The sequence below is a fragment of the Solea senegalensis genome, linkage group LG21 (genome assembly GCF_019176455.1).
Source record: "Solea senegalensis isolate Sse05_10M linkage group LG21, IFAPA_SoseM_1, whole genome shotgun sequence".
Classification (NCBI taxonomy): domain Eukaryota; kingdom Metazoa; phylum Chordata; class Actinopteri; order Pleuronectiformes; family Soleidae; genus Solea; species Solea senegalensis.
The window spans coordinates 9,545,621-9,564,653 of record NC_058040.1 but is presented as its reverse complement, the minus strand read 5'-3'; the positions used below and the strand labels follow the sequence as shown (position 1 = coordinate 9,564,653).

At 40.5% G+C, this 19,033-nt stretch overlaps 1 protein-coding gene across 5 annotated transcripts in view; it reads left to right on the top strand.

The window, feature by feature from the left end:
• The window catches only part of znf618 (zinc finger protein 618), a 29,025-nt gene extending 18,229 nt beyond the window's left edge, over positions 1 to 10,796 (top strand). For 2 of the 5 annotated variants that reach the window (XM_044012195.1, XM_044012194.1), the window contains exons 6-15: positions 98 to 178; positions 624 to 713; positions 1,120 to 1,209; positions 1,374 to 1,463; positions 3,053 to 3,130; positions 4,126 to 4,170; positions 4,721 to 4,798; positions 5,644 to 5,802; positions 6,443 to 7,542; positions 7,973 to 10,796. In XM_044012195.1, the coding sequence (XP_043868130.1) occupies positions 98 to 178; positions 624 to 713; positions 1,120 to 1,209; positions 1,374 to 1,463; positions 3,053 to 3,130; positions 4,126 to 4,170; positions 4,721 to 4,798; positions 5,644 to 5,802; positions 6,443 to 7,542; positions 7,973 to 8,515 (2,354 nt within the window). In that variant the 3' untranslated portion in view covers positions 8,516 to 10,796. The remainder of the gene's footprint in view (positions 1 to 97; positions 179 to 623; positions 714 to 1,119; positions 1,210 to 1,373; positions 1,464 to 3,052; positions 3,131 to 4,125; positions 4,171 to 4,720; positions 4,799 to 5,643; positions 5,803 to 6,442; positions 7,543 to 7,972) is intronic. The other 3 variants (XM_044012199.1, XM_044012198.1, XM_044012196.1) reach the window with 2 other exon arrangements.
• The last annotated feature ends 8,237 nt before the right edge of the window (positions 10,797 to 19,033 follow it).

Below are 19,033 nucleotides of genomic sequence, written 5' to 3'. Positions count from 1 at the left end.
TCTATACAAAAAAAGAAGCTGAATTCATGTTTTATGACGAGCCTTGGTATTCACTGAGAACAAAATATCCTCTTTGTTTCTTGTCCATCTCTCTCAGATCCTTATGAACAGGTAGTGTTACCTGTGGATGGCCTTAAAGAGGAGGAGCCAGTTGAACCCTATCAGAAAATTGGACCAAGTAAGACCGTTTGTTTTTAAAGTTAGTTTCATTTTATAGGAAATGAAGGCACAAGGTGACTGGAAAATTGATGTAGACAGTCACAGATCAAAGCAATATTTCAAAACTCTCTTTAAATATGGTTGTGTCAGAAGGAATTGGGATGATTTGCCTCTGTACTGCATTATCTGAAGGCCATTTGATATTTGTTTCAGGTAATATTTTGCTGATTATTTAGATATCAAAATCTGAAATTTTGAATTTGAAACACATGTTTACTTGTCTTTGAAACTCACATTACACAGCTTGAGTCCACCTGTGTCCAGTTGAGTTCATTTGACATGGTTTGTAATGAAAGCCTTATGTCATGGAGATGATCCATATTCAAAAAAATAACACCAAGCATATGAGCTAACTCCACACTGGAAAGGTTTCAGAACATGAGTCCAAAAGTCCTCCTTCGCAGGGGAAAAAGCTCTCGCCCACCTCAGCAGAGATCGTGGGTTCATTCGACGGCAGCGGGTGTCCCTTCAAACACAATTGGCAGTGTTCGCAGGTGGGAAGCCTGCACTTGTCACTGCACTAATGACCTACTGATTTGGGGGATAATATGAACCTCCACACACAATACAGGGAGCCCTGTGTTTTTAGTTTTTATCTTCCGTAATATTTTGGGATTAAAGTTAAATGTTGAGTTAAAAATTTGAGTTGGGACTTTTCACTTCAGTAAAGATACAATCAGAATCACCAGCACCTTCCTTCCTTCTTTCCTTCCATAATGTTAGGACTTCCTTTTTTTCCTGCTTCTCCTTAATGACACAAGGCATGAATAACCAAACAATTCCCTCGCCTTTTTTCAATGAACGCAACTAATCACACAAATTGGCTGTTGCATCATGAAAGATCAGCAGCACACGTATAAATGAAAACAAAGCCCTGTGTGTGTGTTTTCTCGTCTCCAGAAACTGGGAGCTATGTTTGCGAGTTCTGTGGGAAGCAGTACAAGTACTTCAACCCCTACCAGGAGCACGTTGCTCTTCACACACCAATGGGTGAGCTCATTTTTAGTGCAGCTCCTTGTTGTAGTCATTGTGTTTGTTTGTATTATCATGACTTGTGATAAATATATGTTAAGGAAGTGCACTTATCTTGTATTTTATTTCTAAATGTTTACAATGTTGGGTAATTGAACTACAATGGAAATCTCTTGGCACAGGCTCCTTTGATATGAAGGCGTCACGGGTACAGGAGTGTGGAAGTATGGATATGAGTAAATTTGGCCACAGCCAAGCTGCTAAGATAAAAAGTAAGTTTCTTTTTTTTTGTATTTTTCAGTTAGTTTTGATTATGTAAGAATGACTGGTGAAAACTATTAAGTACACTGATTGTGTATACAAGGAAACTAAGATCAAGAACAATATTTACACACACATCAAGAACATTAGATTTGCCAGCAGTGATGTAGATCTTGCTTTGAAAGTGGCCACAGGTGTTGACTTAACAAATTGTAATCCTGTTGTAAATTAGTCCATTGGGCAGACTGATGCTGATAAAATGGAAAAAAACAAAACCAGACAGCCTCTCTGTGAACAGTTGGAGTAATGGTTTTGTACAAACCTGCACTGTGACTCTTGTCGCCATCATGTGCACACTCGTGGTCATTAAATTGGAAAAGCCGGATTTGAGGGCCGTCCCAATAAAATCACAGTCCTGCTGTCAGAGTGCATCAGAAATGTACACACATACCATACTATAGCTCAAGTGTGTTATGCTACACTGAACTAGTGGAACAAGGATATAAGTTTGACTCTTAAGCGGTGTTTCCACTGAGTAGAACAGTTTGGTTCGCTACAGTGCGGTACATATTTTATCCATTTCCATTAGGAATAGTACTGAAATAACCAGCCCTAATAACTATTCCGTTCATTGGCACCCTTCCCTAAAGGTAAAGTAATATGGTACGGTCAGAGTGGAGCAAGTGCCATAAACAACCACAAACCAAGCAGGGAAAAAAGAACTGCTTGATGTCCCCCATTATTGTCCGTTGTGTCGATGTCTGTCGTGTTGCGCTCAATGTTGTCGTTCATTGACGCTGCACCAGTTTCGACATCACACTACACGGCTATCGGACACAGCTCACGCCCCGTCTTCCAAATAAAGGGACTGTTCTCATTCAAAATGCAAGCCTGACCCTAGGGCTTTACCATTTCAAGCTGTACCAAACTGTACCAAACTGAGCCATACCATGACAGAAACACAGCATAGAGACTGCATCACTTAGTCCTTGCCACTGAATTTTCTTCCAGACATTATTAACCTCTGGTGAATAGTTACTAGTTTTTTCCTTGTTATTTTTTATTGCCTCTCATGCTGTTAAACACATTAAATATCTGTTTAAAACATTAATTCAAAATTAGCCTTTTATATGAGCACATTATTTGTGGTGTGTTGTTTACAATGCAGACACTTTGAAATAAATTTGTTTCTTTGCTTCACCAAAACCTTTTCTCCAGCTGTCATAAATCATTGATTTCACTCCCAATTGGTTCTGTATTTGTGGCAAATGAGTCCTCCCAATCTTTCTGCTGAGAAGCACTCTGTTATAAAGAACTATTTAAAGCACCACACACTCACATCTTAGAAGTGGGTCAATAAGATGGATTGAAGAAGAGGAATTAAACCAGTATTTAAATGTAATGCAAACATTTGGATCCTTTGTCAGGGTTGTTAGCGTGATTGATTTTCATGCTGAACTAAAATTAAGTTTAAATTGCATGTCATTGACTTGGCTCCATTTTTAACTGATGATTTGTTAATAATTTGAATTAGAAAAAAATGTATGCACATGATTTAGCACGATGTCCCTCATTGTTTCTTCTGCACTTTCACCAACAGACAGTCCTTTCAGGCGGAAACTGGAGAGTGCAATTCAGTCGAGTCTGGTTGACACAAATAGCTCGCAGAATTCAAGCGGTGAGCTCTGAATCATGTATTGTACATGGATGTGACACTGTGTGTGTGGAAATGTATTATTTCTGCTCAAGTGTCAAAAAATATTTTCTGTTTTGCCACAGTGCTATTAAATGTGAATGCCAGTACAGATTGAAACACTATTTCTGGTGTCAAGGATGTAAAGAAGTTTGTATGTCTGGCTTGTTACTTTAGAAAACTCTTTTTGTCATTATTCTACCAGCTCAAATGTAACAATTTTTCCTTAGTATCTGCATTTTTAAATGACTGCTGAAAGCTGATGGATTCTCTTTTCGAGTGTTTTTTTTTCATCTTCACTGTTTTTCCATGGACAAATTACATACCGAGAATCTACTTTCACAGGCAAATGTACACAGATGGTTGTCAAACTCCACTGTTACTGGATACTCCTTTTTACTTTTGCCATTCTCCAATTCCTAAAGTGATCACCCACCTAGCAGCCATTTTGCTTCTGCAAATAACAATATTTGGGAACACTACAGTCTTGGTCTTTGGTCTAAACTTAAAAAAAATAATTGTTGTCTTGTTCACAGTTGATGTTGAGGCACTGTTGTGTGCTGTTTAGTAGATGGCGTAAATATAAATCAATCAAAAACTGGTGTGGTCTTAGTGTTTTAATCACCGTGTGTATGCTACAGTACATGTGATCACTTGTTAGGGTTTTACATCTTTGATAAAGTCTCAGTAATTCTGCCTCAAGTGCATGTTTGCATGGAGTTTAAGGAACAAAGTTGTTTGCTTAGGGTAAGATTTCACTCACTGTGTGTCAGTAATGCACACAGTGTTTCATGTTGCTAACACTTTTATTGAAAGCAGTTATACTAAAGGTGACAGTATGGCTTTGCCCACATCACAGGGATACAGAGCAATATACGAGTAATTAAATAACACAGCAATGTAGTATAAAAAGCAGTAGAGAATCGTTCACTGTTACATTACACTTTTTTTTTTTAATTTCCCTTCCTCCTCATCCACAGGAACTCCGAGCCCTCTGGTGGCTGGCTCCTTCCCTACAACCCAGAGTAAGTCCAACCCCACCTTCCTGCTCAAAAAACACATAATGTACTGTATGCATGCAGCACTCCTTCTCATATCACCTTTTTTTTCTGGTATGCTTCATTTTTTTTTTTGTTAAACTGGCTGTGTTTGGTGCGTTTGGGTCTTTAATCTACAATGATTATACATATTTTACATAATTAGCTTTATGATCAGGTTGGATATGATCAGTCGTATTGTACATCAGTCATGCTTATTTTTTTTTCTTTCGGTGTGAAGCAGACAGCAAATAGGTGGTAGGTGATATGCAACAGAGGATTGTGGAACACAAAATGCAAAATCCAATCCAAAACAAATTACACATTACAACACAATTTCTCGAAATGCTACTGCAAATTGAGCCAACTTGGGCTCCAAACCAAATCACCTTGGTAGAGCTGACTTTCAGGGCTGCTCCATTTGGCAGAGATCCAGTATAGATCAGAGATAAAAAAAACAAAAAACAGGCTGCACAGTATTTTTTACTTTTTTCTCCGACAAAGAGTCAACACTCTTCTGGACCTTGTGATTTTTTAGAACCCTACACTTGTGGTGCCTGTGGCATCCAGTTCCAGTTCTACAACAACCTGCTGGAGCACATGCAGTCCCATGCTGGTGAGTCCACGACTACAGATGCATGTTGCGCTCGACAGGGAGACAAATGCAGAACGCAAACACACCCTCCGCTGCTGCAGTGCATGTGAAAGTCATTACGATTACGCATAATCCGTTTATTGTTTGAGGTTTAGGCATTGAATTGTTGAGCAAAATACAACACTTGTATACTTGCAATAATGAGTTATGAGGGTTGTTGCAGATCTGGATCTGAGGCTGCAGGATGCAGTTTCTTTTTTTATTAAAAAAAAAAAAAACTTTAGTTCATCACAAAATAAACAACATACGCCTTGTCTTCTTTATTATCTCACTGATTAAGTAATCAATTAGTTTATAAACTGTAAAAAGTAATGACTATGTCCAATGGCAAGCACCCACAACTGAAAGTCATGACAAAATGATTAGGTTAATTAATGTATGACAACTTCAATATCAAGCAAGCATTTGAGAAGCTTTAACTACTTGATTTTTTACTAGTGTTCTTTTGGAATTGTCTTTATACTGGATACATTATCATATCATAACTGCATAGTATAATCGATTGAAATTATTCTTTTTATACTTGATGTATGATGACCCAAGATAGATTTGTTGCTGATTTAAAACCAAATTTTCAACAAATTTGCACTGCTGTTTCTAATGCATAGTTTGATTGATCACTTGCTGAGGGAGTACAAATACTAAGTTATTCTCATTTCTTTTTCTATCCCCTTTTTAATTTTGTGTCACGATATGATTATTTGCATTTCTCTCCACTGGAAACTCTTTAACACACACAGATTGTCCATGAAATTAGCACAATATCATCACCTGTGCCCGATCTTCCATGTCTGTGTCCCCCTCAGCTGATAATGAGAACCACACCAAAGGGGAGTCTCCCAAAACCTCTGCAGCCACAGGTCCTCAGGAGCAGCTGTGGAGAGGTCCTCAGGCTCAGGCCCATTCCTCAGTGAAACTACAAATCCAGCCTCAAAGTATCTCCCAGAGAAACCACACGCTCAGTCGTAAGTACTGCCATCAACCATTTTCATTGCAGCCTGTTGGTTATTGTATATACATGGATTTATTAAAAGTGTACAGCCCTTGACTCTTGAACACTTTGCGTCAGGGTGGTTAACAGGCATGCCATATAACTGTAATATCCGTGTTTAAAATAGCAGCATGAACATTTGTTTTATGCCTCACCCGTCTTCTCTCACTACGTGTCCTTTTTTGCTACTGTATCAGTCAAATAAATGTTTTCCAATTTCAGTTTTTATAACATTCTCTGTGGGCTTTGCTAGTTTATTGAACACATGTGTCACAATTACCTTCCTGATGTGATGCCTGTAACTACTTCTTTGGCAAGGTGTTTGATAGCAAATGGTAGCAATAACCTCGACGATTATGTTGATTTGAACAAATCCTTACCTTTGTTAGTGTCATATATGGTTTGCAAATGTCTCCAATTTTGCTCACACAAATATGATTCTGCTCTCTATTTTACCCAAGTTTAAAGTGAATCCATTATGTGTACCATTCTCTGATTGTGTATTTTTTTGAATATTACCTCTCTATAGTTCAAATTAAAAAAATAGCATCGCTAATTATATTTTCTGATTTGCTCTGCTTTCATATTCATCTGTCTGCTGTTTGCACGGGCAGAAAATAATGGGCTGCCTGAGAAGGAGCGACAGCAGGTGGCTGAGCGCCTCTTACGGGTAATGTGTTCAGATTTGAGCATGCTAAATGTGCTCAACAGCAAGGACTTCCTCAAGTTGGCACAAACCCTGGTGGATACCGGTGCTCGTCATGGTGCCTACTCCACCCGTGATGCTCTTGGCAACATGAGTGCCTTGGCACTGCGCCAGCTGCCCCGCATGTACAACCAAGTGAAAGTCAAGGTCACATGTGCTCTTGGCTCTAATTCCTCACTTGGCATCGCTGTCACCTGTCACTCGCAGATGATTGGACCAGATGCTTGCTATGTTCTCACAGCGTACCAGGTGGAAGGGTCGAGACTGAAGCGCTATGTGCTTGGAGTAAGGGAGGCTGAGCTGAGGGAAGGCCCTGAGCAGGTTCACCACTGGGTGCAGAATGTGCTATCGGAGTTCGTGATGTCAGACATTCGCACTGTGTATGTCTCAGAGCCCAGGGTGTGGTCAGCAGGATTTGCAGGATCACCTCTGGGTGGCAGTGGACGGGGGAGGATATGCCTACGCTGCGCCGGGTGTTCACTTGGCGCAGTTGTCCAGGCCGTTCTTGGGAAGCGCAGTCTCCAGGCTCGAGGTCTTCATGAGTTGGCCGAGCTTCTCGCAACGTGCAGAGATATTGCCTCCTCCACCACACTGGCTCTCCGCGAGGAACTGTTTACCAACACATCCTCAAGCTCTTCTGATGAAGGTTCACAGGGCGGTCCCACTCAGTGCCCCTCTCCGCCTTGCTGGGATCGCATGGCCGAAGCTCTTCTTCAGGTCCATGCCCACTTTGAACAGATCTGTGAGGCCTACGGACGCAGCAAGGCCACAGCTCCAGTACTCCAAGGTCTCAACAAGCATCTGCTAGGTACACTGGCTTCTCTGTTGGCCCCTTTGCGCCTGGCAGCTCTGGAGTTGAGCAGCCAGAGGAGACCAACCTTACAGCAGGTTCTGCCCGTCTACCTACGCTTGGAGAAGTTTTTCACATCCAAAGCAGGAGAGGCTGGAACTGGCACTGCTAGTAAGCTCTGCCACTACTTCCTAGAGGCACTTAAAGAAAACTTCAAGGTATTGAATTTGTATCACTTCCTTCCAAAAATTGGCATTTTGCTGTTAAAGTGTGATTATGCATTAGTAGGACTGCTTCTTGTTCCAATACAATGCCAGAAATTTAGTCCTTCAGTCGCAGTACTTTTTTCCACAGTACCAAATATCGAAACTTAATTCTGCACTTTATTTAATAATTTAAAACATTTTCTTAAAAGTGATATACAGGAATAATTTTAATTAAAACCACAAGTCTGACTACACATTTTATTACCAATTTTTGGTACTTGATGGCCATTTAGTTGCTCTCAAAAACTACCCCTCTCTAGTAAAGGAAATTGTGACATTACATAGCTAGATAGATAGATTGTGTCTGTTCCAAATAAAAAAATATAAATTTGTCTTTGTCTATTGTCATATAGTTGCAGAGTCACTGTCTGTCTGTCCTCAGGTTGAACGGGCTCACCAAGTTGCCATGGTCCTGGATCCACTGCTCAAGCTTCGCTCAGTGCCGGCTTACCAGCACGAAGACATCATCTCTCGTGCCTGTGAAATGGCTGCTGAGAACAGGGATGGAGGTATGACAGGTGGTGGAGGTTCAGGTGGAGAGGATCGTGACGCCGACGGCCCCCCAACTAAAATAAGCCGTGTTGAGTGTGGTGGAAGTAACGGCGGCACCTCAAGGGGGGCGTCCTCGTGTTCTGTGTCTGGTAACGACGAAAGTCAAAACAAGGTTAGACAAGAAATATTTCAGTACCTGGCTGAGCCTCTTCTCCAAGGTACACCTGATCTCTTCCACTACTGGAGCTCAGCAGTGGGTGAGAAGTTCCCCAGGCTCTCTCGTCTGGCTCTGTGGCTCCTCGCTGTGCCTGCAGTGGGCATACATGGCGAGTGCGTGACTGTGTGCGAGCAGAGCCTGGCTATGAAGAGGAGGCAACAGGTAACCACTGAGGAGATGAACAAACTCATTTTCCTTCGCTCTAACATGGGCTAGAAGAAAGCTCCAACCAACCCTCAACAACCGAACCCTCACCTCCAACAAATGACTCAAGACTATTATTTATATACTGTAGGGTTAGAACAACCGTAAACTTCAATGTGTATGGACAATAAATACTTCTCGAAACAGATATTTACAGGAAAACTCACATTGTATAGGTTGCAAACACCCATAAAATAGCTTATTACATATTTTATATGGAGAAAGGACTGTTGTAAAGTACTGTGGAAAAAAATGTAGGGGTGGAACGTTAACTCTCAAAAGGCTGTTGTGTTTGGTTATGCCAGACTCGGTTTGGGATGCACATGGAAGCAGAATGAGTTTCTGTCTTCTCTTGGCCAGTCATTTGAATTCCTCCAGGCTATGTTGCTGTTGTTCTCACTGGATGGCAGGATTTTCAGGTATAATCAGCTTTCGCTGCTTGAAACTACTGTCATAGACCTCTGAAAACAAACTCACTTATCAAGGTTTTCAAAGAGGTTAGTATTAAATACTGTAGCACGTACAGTAAAGTAATCATTTTCATTGGTGTATGACAAAAGGAAATCAAGTAGTGGATCTTCACTGCCGTTGTTTCTCTGACAATTGTGTACTCGGTTTATGATTTACAGATTTTTTTTTTCTACCACTGGAAATGATGCATTTTGACATATCCAGCCATGGGAGTTGTCTGAGTGAAAACTATTTACAGCAAATTTGGGTTGTTACATCAGTGGTCTTGAATTGTAGCTGCAGATCATTTGCATGCACTGCACTGCACTGCATGCATTTTTCACCCAGAAGGAAAACAAAAAAAAGAACAGCTGATAAAACTTTAATTCTGATATGATGCCTTCCTCCTTGTTTTGTGCTACAGAAAGTAAGAAAATTGTCAAACAAGAGACACATTTAGGCAGCGGTCTAAATACCCTTCTGTTGGGGACTTTTGTTTGGTGCGTGGCGCACAGAGGGCAGCATGGTATCAAAACCCGTTTGTGCTCAGCTTTTAAACAGATTTCATGTAGCCTTACTATATTTCCTTTGCTGGATTGCACCAACAATGAATTGTGGAACATACTGAATAAATTAATCTTATTTTATCCTTAAATACTTGATGGTACAACCCAGCTTGCATGTTAGTAAATATACAAAAACAACATGTAGAGGCCATTTTGTGTGTTTTAATACTTTCCAGGGCTGGTAATTCAGTAAATGCCACATCAGTTAGCTTTGTGAAAAGACACTTGTATGTGTCCTTAAGTGTGTCCATTAATACACATTTTCCTATGTTGAAGATGTTCTGCCTGTGCGTTGCCATTAGATAAACAGCAGTAAGTTATTAGCCTTCCGTTTTAGCTTTTGGACAAGGATTTATTTCTTAATTATATAAATCCTTGTGTGGTTGCCCACTGTATGTGTGTGTGTGTGTGTGTTCAAAGCTTAATTAAGAAACTTATTAGTGCTACCTTTTTATTTATTATTCTTTCCGCATTAATCTTTCTAATATAAATTTTGTCTTCCTTATGTGAACCACATATTTTCATTTTTAAGGCAATAAGCTTTATCACGAGGCACCGTTTCTGACTTTCTCTCGTTTAAAAAAAAAACAAAAAACGACTGTTGTCACGATGCTCCTGCAGTTTTAATATTAAGAATATATTATTTTCTCTTTGTGAAATAAATGGGATCTTCTCAGGAATGAGTGCACCCACGCAGGCACCGCCACTTTTTCCTCACTGAACCTAAAAAACTCACACAACTGTGACCTCAACGCCGAGGCATGTACTGAATCGTGACTTTTGTGAAACGTTCCACCCCAAATGCAGTTGGTGCCATTTGCAACAAACAGAACAATTTAAAAAGATGGAACACTTTTAGGACAAAGCAAATTCTCACAGTACATTCATTAAAGTCACCACATGCATTCTAATGAAGTCAAGTTATTTATTTTTCTAATGGATTTTACAATACATTTACACGAGCTAATACCTCCTAAAATGACTTGGATGAATGGAAGTTATACTGTAATACGTTGTTTGTTGCCTCTGGTACTAAATCGGTCAACTACTAGTTTGTCATTTGTGTTTTTTGGGCCTTAAGTCTCTCTTTCATGCGATCACTTTAACCCCTCAAGTCAGAGCCAATGCCATGCCTTTTCTATTGCTCTTCGATTGCCTTCTGTTCACCATCTTTTTCTGAAGCTTGTAGTTTTGTTTTCACTGCTGTCGACTCCAAAGGACTCACTGACAAAATGGTTGAAGCAGTGCCCTCTGGTGGTCTGATGTGGACTTCTTTTGAAAAAAAAAAAAAAATATGAGGTATTTGAGAATCTGAGGTATTTGAGAATAAGTGCTTTATTCCTATCTTCCCAAGTTGTAAAAAGTTACAAGTGAATGAGCACATAAGCTTTCAAATGATCTCAGTTCAGTAAAACAGGCCACTATTGATTGCAACATTGACACACACCCAAGCACAACTGTTCACTGTATGAAAACAGACTCCTTCATTTTTGCTATATAACCTACCCTTGACTTAAATGTTAAACATTAGCTGCCTAACATATGCTTTAGATTTTTTTTTTTCCTCACAAGGCCGCAGTAAAACACAAGGTGCGGTCTCCTGTTTTTTGTTTTTTTTTGTTTTTCCTGCTTAACAACTCTCACTGTTTTTGGTTGACGACACAAATACTGCTGCACTGTATTTGAAATGAAGAAGTGACTTGTTTAATCCTGTGTCACTATCGTATTATCACAACTTAACCGTCTACAAACTGCACCACCGTCACCCTTGTGGACCGTTGTGATTGTTTATGCTTTATTTATCACCCACACTGACTGGAGTCATTTTGTTACATGGCGACTGAATATTTTTAAGAAGTAATCAGTCTCGGTATGATGATGATGATGATGATAATAATAATATTTTTGTTCCATCTAAATACAGCCTGTATGGGGATTCATATGATACAATTTATTCAAAATGCATTTGGCGGCCAGTCTCATATGACAGATGTGCTTTGAATGGACTTTTTTTGTCACATTTTTTATGTTCACTGCTGTTTTCAACCTGATTTATGTCACAAATTTGTATTTTTTAGTATGAAAACCAATTACTGTAAATTCAATTTTTCAATTCAATTATTATTTTTTTTCTTTTACAGTACCAGTCTAATGTTTTTACCTCAGTACTCAGAAGGTAATGTTGTAACTTTAGGGATTGGAAATTAGTTGTTCATACAAAAAAACAATTATAGCTTCGGTCAAAGAAGTAGTCGATAAACTGTACATTGGTCTGCCGTTAGAGCAGTGATCCTCGATTGAACTGATAGAGAGAGATTTTCTTTTTTTCCTTTCCGTTTTTAAATAAGTATTTTAAATAGGATATGCTCTGGGACAAAAATGCCATTGTTGACTTAATGATGTCAACGGAAATTTTACTTAAGAATAACACTTTTTGTTAATTAAATGAGAATTATATCTAAGATATGCATGCTTTTAATAAGAGTACAATATATAAAGTTATCAGCCAGTGTTTCTCATCAGACGGAATGGAGTCATATTGGTGCAGAGTAGACGTTATCTAAAGACATGTCATCGAGAGATTAATAGGCAAACGTGGACTGAATTTTAGCCTTTTTGAAGGTGAAAGTAGCGACGTTGATCATGGGTTTGGTGTTAATGGGCTGACATCATCCATTTTCAGAGGATGTATATACAAGAAAAACTGCTGTTTTTATGCCACAAGGGGGCGCCTTTATTTCAGAGATAAAGTAGGGAGCACCAATAACATTATACCTCTTTTTTCTACAGTAGCATTTCAAAAGGTTTTGATATAATAGAAAAACTCAATTTAGATACTGTTGTTAGAAATCAGCTGTAAGTTTTATTTTGTTTCAGGATTTTAACTTATTCGGATAATAAACGTTCACTTGTAAAAAGTATGGTATAAGGATGCTAACATGGAGATCTGTTTTACTCTGGATTATAGTCTGTATCATCAATTCAGGTTAAGAAACTAGTGTTGCTTTTATCCTATTTAACAGGCATTTCTTCCTTTTATACTCTGCTAAAATGCAAAAAGAAGAAAAAAGAAAAATCGTGTTTGATTCTATTAATTTTTGTCTTTTTTTATCGCACTTTGGCAGCAGATTCCTGTGTAGATTCAGATCTGAGTTGTCTTATTAGTAAGCCTAATTTATACTTTTGTAGCAACACTATTTTTATATAATGGCAAAGAAACAGTTTAGTGTCTTTTTTTTTTTCGTTTTGTTTTTTGTTTTGTTTTTCCTGTGTCATATATGGCAGCGCTGTTCAATGTTTCTTGAATACATTACCCACTGTAGTATGTGATGTGTGAATAAACTCCAAATCTGTGTCAGGCAGTTGTGTACATGCATTTTGAGGAATGTGTGTGTGTGTGTGTGTGTGTGTTGAGAGAAGTTATCTTTTATATCCCTGTTAAATTCTGTATTAAAGGGTTTGGAGCTAAAAAAGCTTCACCTCTGCGTTACCTCTGGGCTGCCTGTGGGATGAAAGTAGTTTCTCTTAAAGTCAAGGGGCGAAGTGAATGTTTAGAAAACCTGCTTTTGTATTTATGAGCCATGAAAATCTCAATAAGATATTTGACCACCTTCTTGTAAAACGAGGCCGGCTGCGTATTTTTAAGGATGAATGAGGTCTCCCACCTCGAGAGAAATAAAGCATTGGTTTCCATGCAGTGGATGAGAGGGAGAGAGCGACAGAGGGCCTCAAACACATGTAGAGGGGAAGAGGCCTTATATAAGGGCAGAGCGATTGAAGACTCACACATGGGGAGTGAATGTACAGAGGCTGCTTGCAAAGGTTCCCCAGGGGCTACGGATAGGGCAAAAGTGCGAGGGGAGTGAGACAGAAAAAGGGAAAAAGCGAGCAAGTGTTCATCACAGCCCCCTGTCGCTCTTCCTCCTCTCGCACCCGGGTCAGCCGGCCCCCAAGGTGCAGCAGTCTGCAACCGGGCAGAAACACTCGCACTCTTGTCTCCTCCACTGCCTAATGAAGCCTAATTTGCAGCACATGCGTCCAAGTTTTAACACATACACACACACACTCTTCCTCCACTTCTCACCCTACACACACTTACCCCCACTGCCTGCTGACACTTTTCCACCAGCTATTGCTTCAGTGAAAAATCACGTTTATTTTCTCTCATGTCACCAAGTTGACCCTTCCGCCCAATGGATACAAACCTGTCCAGTGGCAGATGTGGCGCAGGTTTTTACCACGAGCCGACAAAGCACACAAATCATACAAGATAATTACTATTTCTCTGCATGATATTATTTACGTTCTGAAATAATGGATTTGGGCTGTGATAGATGCAGCAGCAGTTCAGTAGAAAAGGGGAAATCCCCTCGATTTGTCAGTATGTGAACACTAGGTGGCAGTCTCTGACAGATGATGGTGTCTCCTGAGCAGTGGATGTTAATCTGATACAACCATGACCTCAGAAATGAAGACTTGATTTATAACCCAGTGCTTTATTATTATTATTATTTTGTTGATTGATCTTATGGAAAAATAAGTGGTGAAAATGGAGGGACTGGCTTTGAAGTATAGGACGATACATTGTGCTGAGAGTTTCAAACACAGCCTGACATCCACCCAGTAATCCAAAGACTGATTTTGCCTTCATTTAGGCTGTTGTGGCTGTGCTAACAGAGTTGTCAACTAGTGTTGTGGAGTTTTTGAACTGGGGGGACTCATGTTTTTGGAGCTGACATAGGGCGATAGGCAGGGTACGTGCATCAAACTCCATGCAGAAAGGCCCTTGTTCTGACCGGCTCGTGCTAATAACCACTACACCACCCGTGCAGCCCAGTGAAATGGAGTTCCCTGAGGAAAATCCCCTGACAGCAGGTAACGTGTAAACACTCCAAAAACTGGACTCAATCTGATGACAATGACTCAGTGAGCAGAAGTGTGCCCACACAGGTTACTTGTAAACCCCCCCACATTCAGCTTTTTTTTTTGTCCAACTCCATTTACACTGACAGAAAGATATTCGAACTTCCATTTGCCCTTGGCTGTTACACAACCATAAGGAAGCATTCTGTGTTTTGTTTTTGATTTTTCCAAACCTAAATCAGGTGGTGCCATGTAACCTTTCTCCCACCCCCGGCACCGACAAGGTTATCACCTTCACCCCTTCAGTCAGTCCAACGGATGGACAGCACAGCTGTCCCGACTTGTCTGCCCAGTGATCATTGGAGGGACAGGGAAGGACAGGTGGAAGGAAGTGTTCTCATCCTCTACTCTTTGTCCTGTATCGGGGACTCGGTGGCACCGGTGCTGTAGTTTCTCCCACTCAGCAGGTGTTGACTTTTATCGGGAGTGACATGAATGTACAGAAGTGCCAGGGCGCATCCTCCCAGCTGCTGTCAGGTGTCGTTCCCGCTAACACTCCACCTCGCCCCTGACCTCACAGGCACCCGGCGCGCCTGTCTGTTCGCCTGCCTGCCTTGCCTGCCTCTCTCCCACTGCACACCTGCACACATAAACACATTCACACACATCAGACACAGACACCGATTGAAGTCTTTTCCCACAGAAGGCCAAAAATACTACGTTTGTGGCTTTCTCGCGAACCTGTCAGAGTTCCTGGGTTCTGGGCAAAGTAACATAGGAGAGAATATGATGACTACACAATGATGCCTTCACTGACACAAATGATGTGCATCCAGGTGGAGTTTTTCTTTTTTCTTTTTCTTTTTTTTTCCTGCCTTTGACTCCTCATGTGTGCCAGCCCGCAGTCTGTGAGGCTGACGATGAGGAATTTCGCTGGCCATTACAGCAAGCAGAGCAGCATTTGAATATTTCATATCCGAGTCAGAGTTATGAGATGACGCCGAAGTGTGAAAATATAATGTTTGACTCTTGGCTTGCGGGAGGCAAATGTGGTCGTTGTGAAAAAGCAGGTCAAGGTTAAATTTGCTCTGTGGATATAAATAGCCCCTCGATGCCGTCCCCCTGATCTCACCGTTATTATTTATTTATTGCTGCCATGATCTGGGGAGCTTGTCCATCCTCCGCCATGCGACTTCACACAGCTAATGACAATGACATGAGAAGGACAAATATCTTTTCATCTGCATTTCAGAGCCTTTTAATTAAGGCTACGTACGAGGTTAAGCGTAACAGGCCTATTTGTGTAACTTGTCTGTTTGTGTTCTGGCTTGCTTTCGCTATTCCGTTTCCAGGGTATAAAAATGACTCGTGTTCCCGACATGACTCTGCCTTTTTTTTTTTTAATTTCTCAATTGTATAATACATTTTCATCGAGAGAACCCAAGCCTTGACAAGTAACATTGCACATACCAGTAAAATTGTGTTATTTGGCTAGGAAATGATTCAAAATGTCAGAAGTTGAAAATAATCAACTCCTCTTTCTTGGCTCATTATACGATTGGTTCCTTCTGTTGCCATTTTTTCTTTCTTTTTTTCCTCTCCTCTGTTTTGTCTCCTTTGTGTCTGCACAGTCTTAGTGGTCCATTCAAGATTTTCATAATTTGAATGTGTCTCTAGTTTTGGTTTTTGTTCTTTTGTGGGTTCCTCGGATTGAGGCTGATGGACTCAGTTGACAACTTTGAGGTGAATTCCAGGTGTCTGATTGAAGTGGTCTGAAGGTAACACACACCACTGATTGGATGTTAAAGTGTCATCACTTGATTATATTGTTCAGGCTGATTTTAGAGCATCCACCTTGTATGAAATCTGTTTTATTGCTGCATGTCGTTGCTGTGTTCTGAGAATATCACCCCTTAGTTGCAAAAGAATTATCTATCTATGCCACCGAGCGGCGCAGGCTAGCTTGCACTTTATGCTTGGCTCTTGGCCAATTATGTCATGTGTGGCGTCGCTTAGAAGCCGAGGTAAAGAAAGTATACTTGTAATGATTTAGCATCGACTGCCTTTCTCTCCTGTATTCCATTATCTCATTTCCATGATTTGTAACTACTCGGAGGCAGGAATTATTCCTCCGAGAAAATCATTTCTTGGCACAGAGGCGGACACCTGAGTTGAAAATACACACTGGGCAATTTTAATTTGAGAGGATACTGAAAAATGACCCATTTGTTAAAGCCTGTTTGATAATCAAAGCTAATGGATCATTTCAATTTTCACAACACCGCAATTGCTAAAAAGGGAAACGAGGAGCAACTGCTTGTGTCTTGTAATTTGGATATATGGAATGAGAGGATTTATAATTAAATGAAAGTATGCTTCTTTTGTGATTGTAAAGCTTAATTGTTTTCTTTGTGTAAGCAAATGCAGTGATTTAAGTTGAATCGAATCCTCCACTAATGTGAACCATTTTAGTTTGAAATGAGGAGCGCATGTGTGTGTCTGACTGTGTGTTTGATTTTAATGTGCCACAAAATGACCAAAAACAGCATTACAGGTGCATCATTATGACGCATATCACCCACCAATGTCCCCGTCCTTGACAATGTCACACTAAACTGAGAAAAAACAACAACAATCCTCTGGGATCTGTTCACTGAGCCTGACATTTTCAAATTCTCTTTTTCTTACCCCTAATTCATCCTGCCACTCGCTCTCCTTTGCTTTGATGGGAGCTGGTTTCTCATTGGTGGACACGCAAAGACGAGTTGATTGATCAGGCTGGGGGGTATTGATCAAACTGATCCTCTGCCGTGACCCCTGACCTTCTGATTGACAGCAGCCCCAATAATGAGGCCTCAGAACAGAGAGGAGAGTGTGGTGTGGGGGGGCGGGGGGAGTTGTTTTGGGAAGGACATCTGTGGGGGGAAAAAACCCAAGGGGATGGGTAACACACGCACACACACACCACATACCATACAAGGCCCCAGCTCAATCAACTTGGTGCCATTGTTACATCGCATTGCCCTCGATAACCCCAATTTGCATAATCGGCTTTTGCATTGTTTGGCCTAGACACATTAAGGTACCACATTGTATTGTTGACTGCAAATCAGCACGTGCCCATTGTTTGCTCATCTCACTGTAGTGTTATGTATTGTTTACTAATGCTGCAGCATGTGTTTTTCTGCTTACTGACTTTAGCTTTGCACTAAACGCATTACTTTTTCTTTTTTTCTCTTCACTTTCCCCCGCACCGGCCCAGACTGTGTGAACGCAAATTGTCCATAAACAGTGCAACGTTGCTTATGTACTCCATAGAGCACTTTGGCCAGCTGTGACACCAAAAGAGCATGAGGTATTTGTTTTTAAGTCCACGGCTCTTTTTTTCTCTTGTTGTTGACTGTGCACCATTTCTAACATTTTGCCGTGATACTGAGCTGAAGGCGCTTTTCCCTGTGGTACATTTGCACTGACTGGCCTCTTTATTAGGTACACAGGACACCTAATAAAATGGCAGAGGTGGCAGCCAGTGTGGTCTTCTGCCGTCTTCTGACCTTGTTCATCAACATCTCTTTTTCAGGTCATTCTATGTGAATACTGGAGATGGTTGTGCATGAAAATCCCAGTAGAAAAAAAAGTTCCTTAAATCATCTTTTGTCCCCATTGATGCTAGATTTGAACTTCAGCAGGTTATTTTGAGCATGTCTACATGCGTTGAAAGGCATTCATCAGCTGTACCTAATAAAGTGGCCACTGAGTGTATCTGGAACGACCCTGTACAATCCATTCAGATAAACACTGGCTCTCTCACACACACATACACCCATACATGCCGAACAGAGTCATTACACTGCAGCCTATTTATGATTCTAAAGCTTTTGGAAGGTTATTTTTTCTTTTATTGTTCCAAATTATGTAAATATTGTCCTGCCAATGAAACACGCAATCTCAAAGATATTGAGTAATGAGGCTAGGTTGTATTAATAAAGGGGAAACTGTAGTAGGTGTGAGGCTTTGAGCTGTGCTTACAAAGGTTTCTTGCGAAAATGTTGACTTTGTTAACAGGCACTTGAGTCAAACTCGCCTGACCTGCAAAAGCCATTTGTTTCACTTTAGTTAGCTTTATTCTGGCATCTACAGTTCAGGAGCACATTGTTCTTTTTAAAGTAGATCTTTTTTCTTTTTTTTGTTTTTCACCACTTTCCAAAGACCTCCTGACCCCTGACGCAAAGCACAATTTAAGACGAGCTCTACCTTAGCATTACCTCAACTTGGAAAACAGTTGAGCTGCAGCGTATGGTTATTATACGTCATTTGACTAAATCTTGAGGTTGTTACTGTGCTGCTCTGTCAAAGTCATTTCATTAACATTTCTGGATGATACAAGTACATCTTAAATTTGTATTTCAATGAAATAACCGGACATTTTTTGCATGTTTCAGGTTGCTTCCAGTTTTTCATTACACGTTATACTTATTCTCAGTTGATGTTTTGAACTTTAACACAGCCTAAGTAAAGAATGACATTCGGGGCCAATGCCGTTCACTTGAAGAATGTTCAATAAAACCCGTTAACCCGCTCGGCTTTTCGCTCCGTCTTCCTCTCCATCATTTCCTGAAGGAAACTATTTGTCCCCTTTAGTTGCTAAACA